Here is a 13,731-nt window from a genome sequence, read left to right as displayed (position 1 = left end):
GTTTGGGACATCTTGGGGTCTTCAGGCAGGGCTTGGAGACATCTTGGGGACATCTTGGGCTCTTCAGGCAGGACTTGGAGACATCTTGAGGTCTTCAAATGGGAGTTGAGGTCTTCAAATGAGAGTTGGGGACATCTTGAGGTCTTCAGGCAGGAGTTGGGGACATCTTGGGCTCTTCAGGCAGGAGTTGGGGACATCTTGGGGTCTTCAGATGGGTCTTCCCAAGAGTTTGGAACATCTTGGGGTCTCCAGGCTGCTCCTCCCCAACCTGGGTGACATTTTGAGGTTTCAAACCTTCTCCACCCCAAACTGGGACCCAAACTGGTGTCCCCAACCTTCTTCTCCCAGACTTTCATCACTTTTGGTGTCCCCAATGTTCTCCTCCCAATCTTTGGTCACTTTTGGTGTCCCCAACCTTCTCCTTCCAATCTTTGGTCACTTTTGGTGTCCCAAATGTTCTCCTCTAATCTTTGGTCACATTTTGGTGTCCCCAACCTTCTCCTGGTCACATTTTGGTGTCCCCAATGTTCTCCTTCCAATCTTTGGTCACTTTCGGTGTCCCCAACCTTCTCGTCCCAATCTTTGGTCACATTTTGGTGTCCCCAGTGTTCTCCTCCCAATCTTTGGTCACTTTTGGTGTCCCCAACCTTCTCCTCCCAATCTTTGGTCACTTTTGGCGTCCCCAATGTTCTCCTCCCAATCTTTGGTCACATTTTGGTGTCCCCAATGTTCTCCTCCAAATCATTGGTCGCGTTTTGGTGTCCCCAACCTTCTCCTGGTCACATTTTGGTGTCCCAAATGTTCTCTTGGTCACATTTTGGTCACTTTTGGTGTCCCCAACCTTCTCCTCCCAAGCTTTGGTCACATTTTGGTGTCCCCAGTGTTCTCCTCCCAATCTTTGGTCACTTTTGGTGTCCCCAACCTTCTCCTGGTCACATTTTGGTGTCCCCAATGTTCTCTTGGTCACATTTTGGTCACGTTTTGGTGTCCCCAATGTTCTCCTTCCAATCTTTGGTCACTTTTGGTGTCCCCAATGTTCTCCTGGTCACATTTTGGGGTGTTACCCAATATGGACCAACTCCTTTGGTGTCCCCAAGCTCCTCCAGCCTGTGGTGGGTGACACTCTGGTGTCCCTGAGGTGTCCCCTGGGTGTCCCCTGAGGTGTCCCCGTGTCCCTGGGTGTCCCCTGGGTGTCCCTGAGGTGTCCCTGAGGTGTCCCTGGGTGTCCCCTGGGTGTCCCTGAGGTGTCCCCGTGTCCCTGAGGTGTCCCTGAGGTGTCCCTGGGTGTCCCTGAGGTGTCCCCTGAGGTGTCCCTGGGTGTCCCTGAGGTGTCCCTGAGGTGTCCCTGGGTGTCCCTGGGTGTCCCTGAGGTGTCCCCTGGGTGTCCCCGTGTCCCCTGGGTGTCCCTGAGGTGTCCCTGGGTGTCCCTGGGTGTCCCTGGGTGTCCCTGAGGTGTCCCCGAGGTGTCCCTGAGGTGTCCCTGAGGTGTCCCTGGGTGTCCCTGAGGTGTCCCCGAGGTGTCCCTGAGGTGTCCCCGTGTTCCCTGAGGTGTCCCCTGGGTGTCCCTGAGGTGTCCCTGAGGTGTCCCCTGGGTGTCCCCTGGGTGTCCCTGGGTGTCCCTGAGGTGTCCCTGGGTGTCCCTGGGTGTCCCTGAGGTGTCCCTGAGGTGTCCCCGTGTTCCCTGAGGTGTCCCTGAGGTGTCCCTGGGTGTCCCTGAGGTGTCCCCTGGGTGTCCCTGGGTGTCCCCTGGGTGTCCCTGAGGTGTCCCCTGGGTGTCCCTGAGGTGTCCCTGGGTGTCCCTGAGGTGTCCCTGGGTGTCCCTGGGTGTCCCTGAGGTGTCCCTGGGTGTCCCTGGGTGTCCCTGAGGTGTCCCTGGGTGTCCCTGAGGTGTCCCCTGGGTGTCCCTGAGGTGTCCCTGGGTGTCCCTGAGGTGTCCCTGGGTGTCCCTTGGGTGTCCCTGAGGTGTCCCCGTGTCCCCACAGGTTCAAGTTTGACTACACCAACGAGCGGGCGCTGCGCCGGACGCTGCAGGAGGAGCTGGTCAAGGACATCCTGTCCAACGCCCACATCCAGAACGAGCTGGAGCGCGAGTTCGACCGCATGCGCGAGGACAGGGAGGTGCTCAGGGTCATCTTCCCCACCGGGGACAGCAAGGTGACAGCAAAACCCACCCCAAAAACCACTGGGACACCTCAAAACCCAGCTGAGATACACCACAAACTCCTGGGACACCTCAAAACCCAACCCAGATACACCAAAACCCAACTGAGATACACCAAAACCCAACTGAGATACCCCAAAAACTCCTGGGACACCTCAAAACCCAACCCAGATACACCAAACCCAACTGAGATACCCCAGATACTCGTGGGACACCCCAGAAACTCTTGGGACACCCCAAAACCCAACCCAGATACACCAAAACCCAGCTGAGATACACCAAAAACCAACTGAGATACACCAAAACCCACCTGAGATACACCAAAACCCAACTGAGATACACCAAAACCCATCTGAGATACACCAAAACCCAGCTGAGATACACCAAAAACTCCTGGAACACTTCAAAACCCAACCCAGATACACCAAAAACCCAACCCAGATACCCCAAACCCAACTGAGATACCCCAGATACTCCTGGGACACCCCAGAAACTCTTGGGACATCCCAAAACCCAACCCAGACATCCCAAAACCCCGCTGAGATACACCAAAACCCAACTGAGATACCCCAAAACCCACCTGAGATACCCCAAAACCCACCTGAGATACACCAAAACCCAACTGAGATACACCAAAACCCAACCCAGATACACCAAAACCCAGCTGAGATACACCAAAACCCAACTGAGATACACCAAAAACTCCTGGGACACCTCAAAACCCAACCCAGATACACCAAAACCCAGCTGAGATACACCAAAACCCATCTGAGATACCCCAAAACCCACCTGAGATACCCCAAAACCCACCTGAGATACCCCAAAACCCACCTGAGATACCCCAAAACCCAACCCAGACACCCCAAAACCCAACCCAGATACACCAAAACCCAACCAGGACACCCCAAAACCCACCTGAGATACACCAGAACCCATCTGAGATACACCAGAACCCATCTGAGATACACCAAAACCCATCTGAGATACACCAAAACCCATCTGAGATACCCCAAGAACCCCTGGGACACCCCAAAAACCCAACCAAGACACCCCAAACCCCAACCAAGACACCCCAAACCCCACCTGGGCCACTCTCCAAAGCTGCTGAGGGTGACCTGAGATCCAAACCCCGTCTTGGGGTGCCCCAAACGTCAACCGGGGGTTTTGGGTGTCCTGATCCTATTTCTGGGTGTCCTCACCCCATTTTTGGGTGTCCTGACCCCATTTCTGGGTGTTCTCACCCCATTTCTGGTGTCCTCACCCCATTTTAGGTGTCCTCACCCCATTTTTGGGTGTCCTGACCCCATTTTTGGTCTCCTCACCCCATTTCTGGGTGTCCTGACCCCATTTTTGGTGTCCTCACCCCATTTTTGGTGTCCTCACCCCGTTTTTGGGTGTCCTCACCCCATTTTGGGTGTCCTCACCCCATTTTTGGGTGTCCTGACCCCGTTTTTGGGTGTCCTCACCCCATTTTTGGGTGTCCTCACCCCATTTTTGGGTGTCCTGATCCCATTTTTGGGTGTCCTCACCCCATTTTTGGGTGTCCTCACCCCATTTTTGGGTGTCCTGACCCCGTTTTTGGGTGTCCTCACCCCATTTTTGGGTGTCCTCACCCCATTTTTGGGTGTCCTGACCCCGTTTTTGGGTGTCCTCACCCCATTTTTGGGTGTCCTCACCCCATTTTTGGGTGTCCTGATCCCATTTTTGGTGTCCTCACCCCATTTTTGGTGTCCTCACCCCATTTTTGGGTGTCCTGACCCCATTTTTGGTGTCCTGACCCCATTTTTGGGTGTCCTGACCCCATTTTTGGTGTCCTCACCCCATTTTTGGGTGTCCTCACCCCATTTTTGGGTGTCCTCACCCCATTTTTGGTGTCCTCACCCCATTTTTGGGTGCCCTGACCCCGTTTTTGGGTGTCCTGACCCCGTTTTTTGGGTTCTCCTGCAGGTGGTCCTCCCCTGTAACCTTCTCCGGATGATCTGGAACGCTCAGAAGATTTTCCACATCAACTCCCGGCTGCCCTCGGACCTTCACCCGGTCAAGGTGGTGGAGGGTGAGTGGGGGACCCCAAAATCCACCTGGGGTGGCTTTGGAGCCACCACGGTTCTCACAAAGGACCTGGAGGGACTTGGGAAGGTCCCAGGAGGACTTGGGGACACCCCCGTGACACCTGAGAAGGTTCTGGGTGGATTTGGGGACTCCAGTGACACCTGAGAAGGTCCTGGGGGACTTGGGGACACCTCTGTGACCTTTGAGAAGGTTCTGGGTGGATTTGGGGACTCCAGTGACCCCTGAGAAGGTCCTGGGGGACTTGGGGACACCTCTGTGACCTTTGAGAAGGTTCTGGGTGGATTTGGGGACTCCAGTGACCCCTGAGAAGGTCCCGGGTGGATTTGGGGACACCTCTGTGACCTCTGAGAAGGTCCCAGGGGGACTTGGGGACTCCAGTGACCCCTGAGAAGGTTCTGGGGGGATTTGGGGCCTCCAGTGACTCCTGAGAAGGTTCTGGGGGGACTTGGGGACATCCCCATGACCCCTTAGAAGGTCCCAGGGACACCTGGGGACTCCAGTGACCCCTGAGAAGGTCACAGGTGGATTTGGGGACACCCCTGTGACCTTTGAGAAGGTTCTGGATGGATCTGGGGCCTCCAGTGACTCCTGAGAAGGTCCTGGGGGGATTTGGGGACATCCCCATGACACCTGAGAAGGTCCCAGGGGGACTTGGGGACTCCAATGACACCTGAGAAGGTTCTGGGGGGACTTGGGGACACCCCTGTGACCTTTGAGAAGGTTCTGGGTGGATTTGGGGACTCCAGTGACCTCTGAGAAGGTCCTGGGGGGACTTGGGGCCTCCAGTGACCCCTGAGAAGGTTCTGGTGGGACTTGGGGACATCCCCGTGACCCCTGAGAAGGTTCTGGGTGGATCTGGGGCCTCCAGTGACCCCTGAGAAGGTTCTGGGGGGATTTGGGGACATCCCCGTGACATCTGAGAAGGTCCCAGGGGGACTTGGGGACACGCCTGTGACCCCTGAGAAGGTTCTGGTGGGATTGGGGGACACCCCTGTGACCCCTGAGAAGGTCCTGGGGGGACTTGGGGACACCCCCGTGACACCTGAGAAGGTCCCAGGGGGACTTGGGGACTCCAGTGAAGGTTGGGGGGGTTGAAGACCCCCAAGAAGGCTCCAGGGGGACTTGAAGGACCCCAAGAAAGTTCTGGGGGTACATGGGGGCCTCAGGAAGCTCTGCTGAGATTGGGGACCCCCAGGAAGGTTCTGGAGGTCCTTGAGACCCTCAGGAAGGTTCTGGAGGTTCTCCAGTCCTCCAGGAAGGTTCTGGAGATTCTCCAGTCCTTCAGGAAGGTTCTGGAGGTTCTCCAGACCCTCAGGAAGCCGTGATGGGTTTGGAGACCCCCAGGAAGGTTCTGGAGGTCCTTGAGTCCCTCAGAAAGCTGTGATGGATTTGGGGTCCCTCAAGAAGGTTCTGGAGGTTCTCCAGTCCTTCAGGAAGGTTCTGGAGGTCCTTGAGACCCCCAGGAAGGTTCTGGAGGTCCTTGAGTCCCTCAGGAAGATTCTGGAAGTCCTTGAGTCCCTCAGGAAGGTTCTGGAAGTCCTTGAGTCCCTCAGGAAGGTTCTGGAAGTCCTTGAGTCCCTCAGGAAGATTCTGGAAGTCCTTGAGTCCCTCAGGAAGATTCTGGAAGTCCTTGAGTCCCTCAGGAAGGTTCTGGAAGTCCTTGAGTCCCTCAGGAAGGTTCTGGAGGTCCTTGAGTCCCTCAGGAAGCCGTGATGGGTTTGGAGACCCTCAGGAAGGTTCTGGAGGTCCTTGAGACCCCTGGGAAGGTTCTGGAGGTCCTTGAGACTCTCAGGAAGCTGTGGTGGGTTTGGAGACCCCCAGGAAGGTTCTGGAAGTCCTTGAGACCCTCGGGAAGCTGTGATGGATTTGGAGTCCCTCAAGAAGGTTCTGGAGGTTCTCCAGTCCTTCAGGAAGGTTTTGGAGGTCCTTGAGACTCTCAGGAAGGTTCTGGAGGTCCTTGAGTCCCCCAAGAAGGTTCTGGAGGTCCTTGAGACTCTCAGGAAGCTGTGATGGGTTTGGAGACCCTCAGGAAGACTCTGGAGGTCCTTGAGACCCCTGGGAAGGTTCTGGAGGTCCTTGAGACTCTCAGGAAGCTGTGATGGGTTTGGAGACCCTCAGGAAGGTTCTGGAAGTCCTTGAGACCCTTAAGCCATGATGGGTTTGGAGACCCTCAGGAAGGTTCTGGAGGTCCTTGAGTCCCTTAAGCCATGATGGGTTTGGAGACCCTCAGGAAGGTTCTGGAGGTCCTTGAGACCCCCAGGAAGGTTCTGGAGGTCCTTGAGACCCCCAGGAATGTTCTGGAGGTCCTCGTCCCCCCTCCGTGACCCCGCTGTCCCGCAGGGGTGAAGGAGCTGAGCCGGAAGCTGGTGATCGTCAACGGGGAGGACCCTCTGAGCCGTCAGGCGCAGGAGAACGCGACGCTGCTCTTCAACATCCACCTGCGCTCCACCCTCTGCAGCCGCCGCATGGTGGAGGAGTTCCGGCTCAGCGGGGAGGCCTTCGACTGGCTGCTGGGGGAGATCGAGTCCAAGTTCAACCAGGCCATCGTGAGGACGAGTTTGGGGTCATTCTGGGGGGTTTGGGGTCAATATTTGGGGTTTTGAGGTCATTTCTGGAGGTTTGGGGTCAGAATTTGGGGTTTTGGGGTCAATATTTGGGGTCACTTCTGGAGGTTTGGGGTCACTTCTGGAGGTGCCTGGGTTCAGCTCCTGGGGGAAATCGAGTCCAAGTTCAACCAGGCCATCGTGAGGACAACTTGGGGGTCATTCTGGGGGTTTTGGGGTCACTTCTGGGGGGTTTGGGGTCATTTCTGGAGGTTTGGGGTCAATATTTGGGGTCACTTCTGGAGGTGTCTTGGTTCAGCTCCTGGGGGAGATCGAGTCCAAGTTCAACCAGGCCATCGTGAGGAGAACTTTGGGGTCATTCTGGGGGGTTTGGGGTCAGAATTTGGGGTTTTGGGGTCAATATTTGGGGTCACTTCTGGGGGGTTTGGGGTCATTTCTGGAGGTTTGGGGTCAATATTTGGGGTCACTTCTGGAGGTGTCTTGGTTCAGCTCCTGGGGGAGATCGAGTCCAAGTTCAACCAGGCCATCGTGAGGAGAACTTTGGGGTCATTCTGGGGGGTTTGGGGTCAGAATTTGGGGTTTTGGGGTCAATATTTGGGGTCACACCTGGAGGTTTGGGGTCACTTGTGGAGGTGCCTGGGTTCAGCTCCTGGGGGAAATCAAGTCCAAGTTCAACCAGGCCATCGTGAGGAGAACTTTGGGGTCATTCTGGGGGGTTTGGGGTCAATATTTGGGGTTTTGGGGTCAATATTTGGGGTCACTTCTGGAGGTTTGGGGTCAGTGTTTGGGGTTTGGGGTCATTTCTGGAGGTGCCTGGGTTCAGCTCCTGGGGGAGATCGAGTCCAAGTTCAACCAGGCCATCGTGAGGAGAACTTTGGGGTCATTCTGGGGGGTTTGGGGTCATTTCTGAGGGTTTGGGGTCATTTCTGAGGGTTTGGGGTCACCTCTGGGGTTTTGGGGTCAGAATTTGGGGTTTTGGGGTCACTTCTGGAGGTGCCTGGGTTCAGCTCCTGGGGGAGATCGAGTCCAAGTTCAACCAGGCCATCGTGAGGAGGAGTTTTGGGGTTTTGGGGTCACTTCTGGGGGTTTTGGGGGTCACTTCTGGGGGTTTGGGGTCAGTGTTTGGGGTTTTGGGGTCATTTTTGGAGGTTTGGGGTCACTTCTGGAGGTTTGGGGTCAATATTTGGGGTGTTGGGGTCAGAATTTGGGGTTTGGGGTCACTTCTGGAGGTTTGGGGTCACTTCTGGAGGTTTGGGGTTCAGCTCCTGGGGGAGATCGAGTCCAAGTTCAACCAGGCCATCGTGAGGAGAAGTTTTGGGATCATTTTGGGGGTTTTGGGGTCATGTCTGAGGCTTTGGGGTCAATATTTGGGGTTTTGGGGTCTCACCTGGAGGTTTGGGGTCATTTCTGGAGGTTTGGGGTCAATATTTGGGGTTTTGGGGTCAGAATTTGGGGTTTTGGGGTCACACCTGGAGGTTTGGGGTCACTTCTGGGGGTTTGGGGTCACTTCTGGAGGTTTGGGGTCAATATTTGGGGTTTGGGGTCAGTGTTTGGGGTTTGGGGTCACACCTGGAGGTGCCTGGGTTCAGCTCCTGGGGGAGATCGAGTCCAAGTTCAACCAGGCCATCGTGAGGAGGAGTTTGGGGTCATTCTGGGGGGTTTGGGGTCACTTCTGGAGGTTTGGGGTCACTTCTGGAGGTGCCTGGGTTCAGCTCCTGGGGGAAATCAAGTCCAAGTTCAACCAGGCCATCGTGAGGACAACTTGGGGGTCATTCTGGGGGGTTTGGGGTCATTTCTGGAGGTTTGGGGTCAATATTTGGGGTTTTGGGGTCAGAATTTGGGGTTTTGGGGTCACTTCTGGAGGTTTGGGGTCAGATCCAGATGTGTCTTGGTTCAGCTCCTGGGGGAGATCGAGTCCAAGTTCAACCAGGCCATCGTGAGAAGGAGTTTGGGGTCACATCTTGGGGTTTGGGGTCATTCTGGAGGTTTGGGGTCAGTGTTTGGGGTTTTGGGGTCAGAATTTGGGGTTTTGGGGTCATTCTGGAGGTTTGGGGTCACTTGTGGAGGTGCCTGGGTTCAGCTCCTGGGGGAAATCGAGTCCAAGTTCAACCAGGCCATCGTGAGGACAACTTTGGGGTCATTCTGGGGGGTTTGGGGTCATGTCTGAGGGTTTGGAGGTCACTTCTGGAGGTTTGGGGTCAGTGTTTGGGGTTTTGGGGTCAGATCCAGATGTGTCTTGGTTCAGCTCCTGGGGGAGATCGAGTCCAAGTTCAACCAGGCCATCGTGAGGAGAACTTTGGGGTCACATCTTGGGGTTTGGGGTCACTTCTGGAGGTTTGGGGTCAATATTTGGGGTGTTGGGGTCAGAATTTGGGGTTTGGGGTCACTTCTAGAGGTTTGGGGTCACTTGTGGAGGTGCCTTGATTCAGCTCCTGGGGGAAATCGAGTCCAAGTTCAACCAGGCCATCGTGAGGACAACTTGGGGGTCACATCTTGGGGTTTGGGGTCACTTCTGGGGGTTTGGGGTCATTTCTGGAGGTTTGGGGTCATTCTGGAGGTTTGGGGTCACTTGTGGAGGTGCCTGGGTTCAGCTCCTGGGGGAAATCGAGTCCAAGTTCAACCAGGCCATCGTGAGGACAACTTGGGGGTCATTCTGGGGGTTTTGGGGTCACTTCTGGAGGTTTGGGGTCAATATTTGGGGTTTTGGGGTCAATATTTGGGGTTTGGGGTCAGTGTTTGGGGTTTGGGGTCACTTCTGGAGGTGCCTGGGTTCAGCTCCTGGGGGAGATCGAGTCCAAGTTCAACCAGGCCATCGTGAGGAGAACTTTGGGGTCATTTTGGGGGGATTTGGGGTCATCTCCAGGGATTTGGGGTCATTCTGGGGTGATCTGGGGTCATTCTTGATGGATTTCGGGTCATTCTCAGGAGATTTGGGGTCACTCTCGATGGATTTGGGGTCACTCTGGGTTGTTTGGGGTCACTCTTGATAGATTTGGGGTTATTCTGAGGAGATTTGGGGTCACTCTGGGTTGTTTGGGGTCACTCTGGGTGGTTTGTGGTCACTCTGGGTGGTTTGTGGTCACTCTGGGTTGTTTGTGGTCACTCTGGGTGGTTTGTGGTCACTCTGGGTTGTTTGTGGTCACTCTGGGTGGTTTGTGGTCACTCTTGATGGATTAGTGGTCACTCTGGGTGGTTTGTGGTCACTCTGGGTTGTTTGTGGTCACTCTCGATGGATTTGGGGTCACTCTGGGTTGTTTGGGGTCACTCTGGGTTGTTTGGGGTCACTCTGGGTTGTTTGTGGTCACTCTTGATGGATTTGTGGTCACTCTGGGTTGTTTGTGGTCACTCTCGATGGATCTGGGGTCACTCTGGGTGGTTTGGGGTCACTCTCGATGGATCTGGGGTCACTCTGGGTGGTTTGGGGTCACTCTCGATGGATCTGGGGTCACTCTGGGTGGTTTGTGGTCACTCTGGGTTGTTTGTGGTCACTCTGGGTTGTTTGTGGTCACTCTCGATGGATCTGGGGTCACTCTGGGTGGTTTGGGGTCACTCTTGATGGATTTGGGGTCACTCTGGGTTGTTTGGGGTCACTCTGGGTGGTTTGTGGTCACTCTCGATGGATTTGTGGTCACTCGGGGTGGTTTGTGGTCACTCTGGGTGGTTTGTGGTCACTCTGGGTGGTTTGTGGTCATTCTCAGGAGATTTGTGGTCACTCTGGGTTGTTTGTGGTCACTCTGGGTGGTTTGTGGTCACTCCTGGGTTCTGTGCCGGTGACCTTTCCCCGTCCCCCCAGGCCCACCCTGGTGAGATGGTCGGGGCTCTGGCCGCGCAGTCCCTGGGCGAGCCGGCCACGCAGATGACCCTCAACACCTTCCACTACGCGGGGGTGTCGGCCAAGAACGTCACGCTGGGCGTGCCCCGCCTCAAGGAGCTCATCAACATCTCCAAGAAGCCCAAGACGCCGTCGCTCACCGTGTTCCTGCTGGGCCAGAGCGCCCGCGACGCCGAGCGCGCCAAGGTGGGACCGGGGAACCACCAGGAACTGCTGGGGATCCGCTGGGGAACCACCGGGGAACCACTGGGGAACCACCAGGATCCACTGGGAACCATTGGGGAACCGTGGGGAACCACTGGGGAACCACCGGGGAACCACTGGGGAACCGCTGGGGAACCGCTGGGGAACCACGGGGAACCACCAGGAACCACTGGGAACCACTGGGGAACCACTGGGGAACCACTGGGAACCACTGGGGAACCACTGGGGAACCACTGGGGAACCACTGGGAACCACTGGGAACCACGGGGAACCACTGGGGAACCACTGGGAACCACTGGGGAACCACTGGGGAACCACCAGGAACCACCAGGAACCACTGGGGAACCACTGGGAACCACTGGGGAACCACCAGGAACCACCGGGAACCACTGGGGAACCACTGGGAACCACTGGGGAACCACTGGGAACCACTGGGGAACCACTGGGAACCACTGGGGAACCACTGGGAACCACTGGGGAACCACCAGGAACCACCGGGAACCACTGGGGAACCACTGGGAACCACTGGGGAACCACCGGGAACCACTGGGGAACCACTGGGAACCACTGGGAACCACCAGGAACCGCCGGGGAACCACTGGGGAACCACTGGGGAACCACCAGGAACCACTGGGGAACCACCGGGGAACCACCGGGAACCACCGGGGAACCACCGGGGAACCACTGGGGAACCACTGGGAACCACTGGGGAACCACGGGGAACCACGGGGAACCACCGGGGAACCACTGGGGAACCACTGGGAACCACTGGGGAACCACTGGGGAACCACTGGGGAACCACTGGGGAACCACTGGGGAACCACTGGGGAACTGGGGCTCTGGGGGATTCTGGTGGGGTGGGGTGGTCTGGTGGTGGCCATGTGGGTTGGTGTCCTCACAGCCCTGTGGTGGCTCCTTGGTGGCCTCATGGTTTCATGTCCCCATGGTGGCCCTGTGGCTTTGTGTCGCCATGGTGGCCCCATGGTTTTGTGTCACCTCTGTCCTCACAGCCCTGTGGTGGCCCCATGGCTTCATGTCCCCATGGTGGCCCCATGGCTTCATGTCCCCATGGTGGCCCTGTGGCTTTGTGTCACCTCTGTGTCCCCACGTCTTCCATGTTCCCATGTCCCTGTCCCCTCAGGACATCCTGTGCCACCATGACCCCAATGTCCCCCGACTGTCCCCAATGTCCCCTGACTGTCCTGGATGTCCCCTGAATGTCCCCACATCCCCAGGACATCCTGTGCCACCTGGAGCACACCAGGAGCTCAATGTCCCTGATGTCCCCTGATGTCCCCTGATGTCCCCTGAATGTCCCCAATGTCCCCTGATGTCCCCAATGTCCCCTGATGTCCCCAATGTCCCCAGGACATCCTGTGTCACCTGGAGCACACCATGTCTCCAGTGTCTCTGATGTCCCAGATGTCCCCAATGTCCCCTGATGTCCCCATGTCCCCAGGACATCCTGTGCCACCTGGAGCACACCATGTCCCCAGTGTCCCCAATGTCCCCAATGTCCCCTGACTGTCCCCAACCCCCCTGATGTCCCCAATGTCCCCTGATGTCCCCAATGTCCCCAGGACATCCTGTGCCGCCTGGAGCACACCTTGTCCCCAATGTCCCCTGACTGTCCCCAATGTCCCAGATGTCCCCAATGTCCCCAGGACATCCTGTGTCACCTGGAGCACACCATGTCCCCAATGTCCCCTGACTGTCCCCAATGTCCCTTGAATATCTCCTGATATCTCCTGACTGTCCCTGATGTCCCCAATGTCCCTGATGTCCCCAATGTCCCCTGACTGTCCCCTGATGTCCCCAACCCCCCCAATGTCCCCGATGTTCCCTGAATGTCCCAGATGTCCCCAATGTCCCCTGATGTCCCCAATGTCCCCAGGACATCCTGTGCCGCCTGGAGCACACCATGTCCCTGATGTCCCCAATGTCCCCAGTGTCCCCTGATGTCCCCAATGTCCCTGATGTCCCCAATGTCCCCGATGTCCCCAATGTCCCCTGACTGTCCCCACTGTCCCCAGGACATCCTGTGCCGCCTGGAGCACACCACGCTGCGCAAGGTGACGGCCAACACCGCCATCTACTACGACCCCAACCCTCAGAGCACGGTGGTGGCCGAGGACCAGGAGTGGGTCAACGTCTACTACGAGATGCCCGACTTCGACGTGAGCCGCATCTCGCCCTGGCTGCTGCGCGTGGAGCTCGACCGCAAGCACATGACCGACCGCAAGCTCACCATGGAGCAGATCGCCGAGAAGATCAACGCCGGTGGGTGGGCCGGGCTCCATCGGGGTCCTGGAGGGGGTTTGGGGTGACCTGGAGGAGCTTTGAGGGCATCTGAGGAGGTTTTGGGGTGATCTGGAGGAGTTTTGAAGGCATCTGAGGAGGTTTTGGGGTGATCTGGAGGAGCTTTGAGGGCATCTGAGGAGGTTTTGGGGTGATCTGGAGGAGCTTTGAGGGCATCTGAGGAGGTTTTGGGGTGATCTGGAGGAGCTTTGAGGGCATCTGAGGAGGTTTTGGGGTGTCCTGGGTGAGTCTGGAGGGGTTCTGGGGGTCCTGGAGGGGGTTTGGGGTGATCTGGAGGAGCTTTGAGGGCATCTGAGGAGGTTTTGGGGTGATCTGGGTGAGCTTTGAGGGGGTTTTTGGTGATCTGGAGGAGCTTTGAGGGCATCTGAGGAGGTTTTGGGGTGTCCTGGGTGATCCTTGAGGGGGTTTTTGGTGATCTGGAGGAGTTTTGAGGGCATCTGAGGAGGTTTTGGGGTCTCCTGGATGAGTCTTGAGGGGGTTTAGGTTAATCTGGATGAGTTTTGAGGGCATCTGAGGAGGTTTTGGGGTGTCTTGGGTGAGTCTGAGTGACCTGGGTGAGTTTTTGAGGGCATCTGAGGAGG

At 56.8% G+C, this 13,731-nt stretch overlaps 2 protein-coding genes and 1 long non-coding RNA gene across 9 annotated transcripts in view; 1 reads left to right on the top strand and 2 right to left on the bottom strand.

Annotated features, from left to right (window-relative positions):
* Positions 1–13,731, top strand: part of POLR2A (RNA polymerase II subunit A) — a 73,880-nt gene that overhangs the window by 44,807 nt on the left and 15,342 nt on the right. For all 7 annotated transcript variants that reach the window (XM_058828540.1, XM_058828541.1, XM_058828539.1 and 4 more), the window contains 5 exons: positions 1,983–2,154; positions 4,109–4,214; positions 6,572–6,777; positions 10,589–10,813; positions 12,865–13,111. In XM_058828540.1, coding sequence (XP_058684523.1) covers positions 1,983–2,154; positions 4,109–4,214; positions 6,572–6,777; positions 10,589–10,813; positions 12,865–13,111 — 956 coding nt within the window. The remainder of the gene's footprint in view (positions 1–1,982; positions 2,155–4,108; positions 4,215–6,571; positions 6,778–10,588; positions 10,814–12,864; positions 13,112–13,731) is intronic.
* On the bottom strand, positions 2,130–2,603 carry LOC131574148 (uncharacterized). Its single transcript, XR_009276387.1, has 3 exons — positions 2,397–2,603; positions 2,233–2,315; positions 2,130–2,191 (listed from the first exon to the last, which is right to left on the bottom strand). It is a non-coding gene; the product is annotated as an uncharacterized LOC131574148 (long non-coding RNA).
* On the bottom strand, positions 10,723–11,951 carry LOC131574147 (nascent polypeptide-associated complex subunit alpha, muscle-specific form-like). The gene is made up of 3 exons (XM_058828549.1): positions 11,506–11,951; positions 11,139–11,461; positions 10,723–10,851 (listed from the first exon to the last, which is right to left on the bottom strand). The coding sequence occupies exons 1-3, from the start codon at positions 11,812–11,814 to the stop codon at positions 10,764–10,766; spliced, it is 720 nt and encodes a 239-aa protein (XP_058684532.1). The 5' UTR covers positions 11,815–11,951; the 3' UTR covers positions 10,723–10,763.

This window comes from Poecile atricapillus (assembly GCF_030490865.1).
Source record: "Poecile atricapillus isolate bPoeAtr1 chromosome 36 unlocalized genomic scaffold, bPoeAtr1.hap1 SUPER_36_unloc_7, whole genome shotgun sequence".
In the NCBI taxonomy this organism is placed as follows: domain Eukaryota; kingdom Metazoa; phylum Chordata; class Aves; order Passeriformes; family Paridae; genus Poecile; species Poecile atricapillus.
This window is presented reverse-complemented; position numbering and strand designations above follow the sequence as displayed.

What these genes read in the sequence shown, in the direction of transcription:
- LOC131574147 (XM_058828549.1), bottom strand. Translation starts at nt 11,814, where the DNA reads ATGGGGCCACCATGGCGACACAAAGCCACAGGGCCACCATGGGGACAT. An exon ending in GGTTCCCCAGTGGTTCCCCG is followed by an intron (nt 11,462 to 11,505) that starts GTGGTTCCCCGG and finishes GTGGTTCCCCAG; the next exon opens with TGGTTCCTGGTGGTTCCCCA. An exon ending in TGGTTCCTGGTGGTTCCCCA is followed by an intron (nt 10,852 to 11,138) that starts GTGGTTCCCCAG and finishes GTGGTTCCCCAG; the next exon opens with CGGATCCCCAGCAGTTCCTG.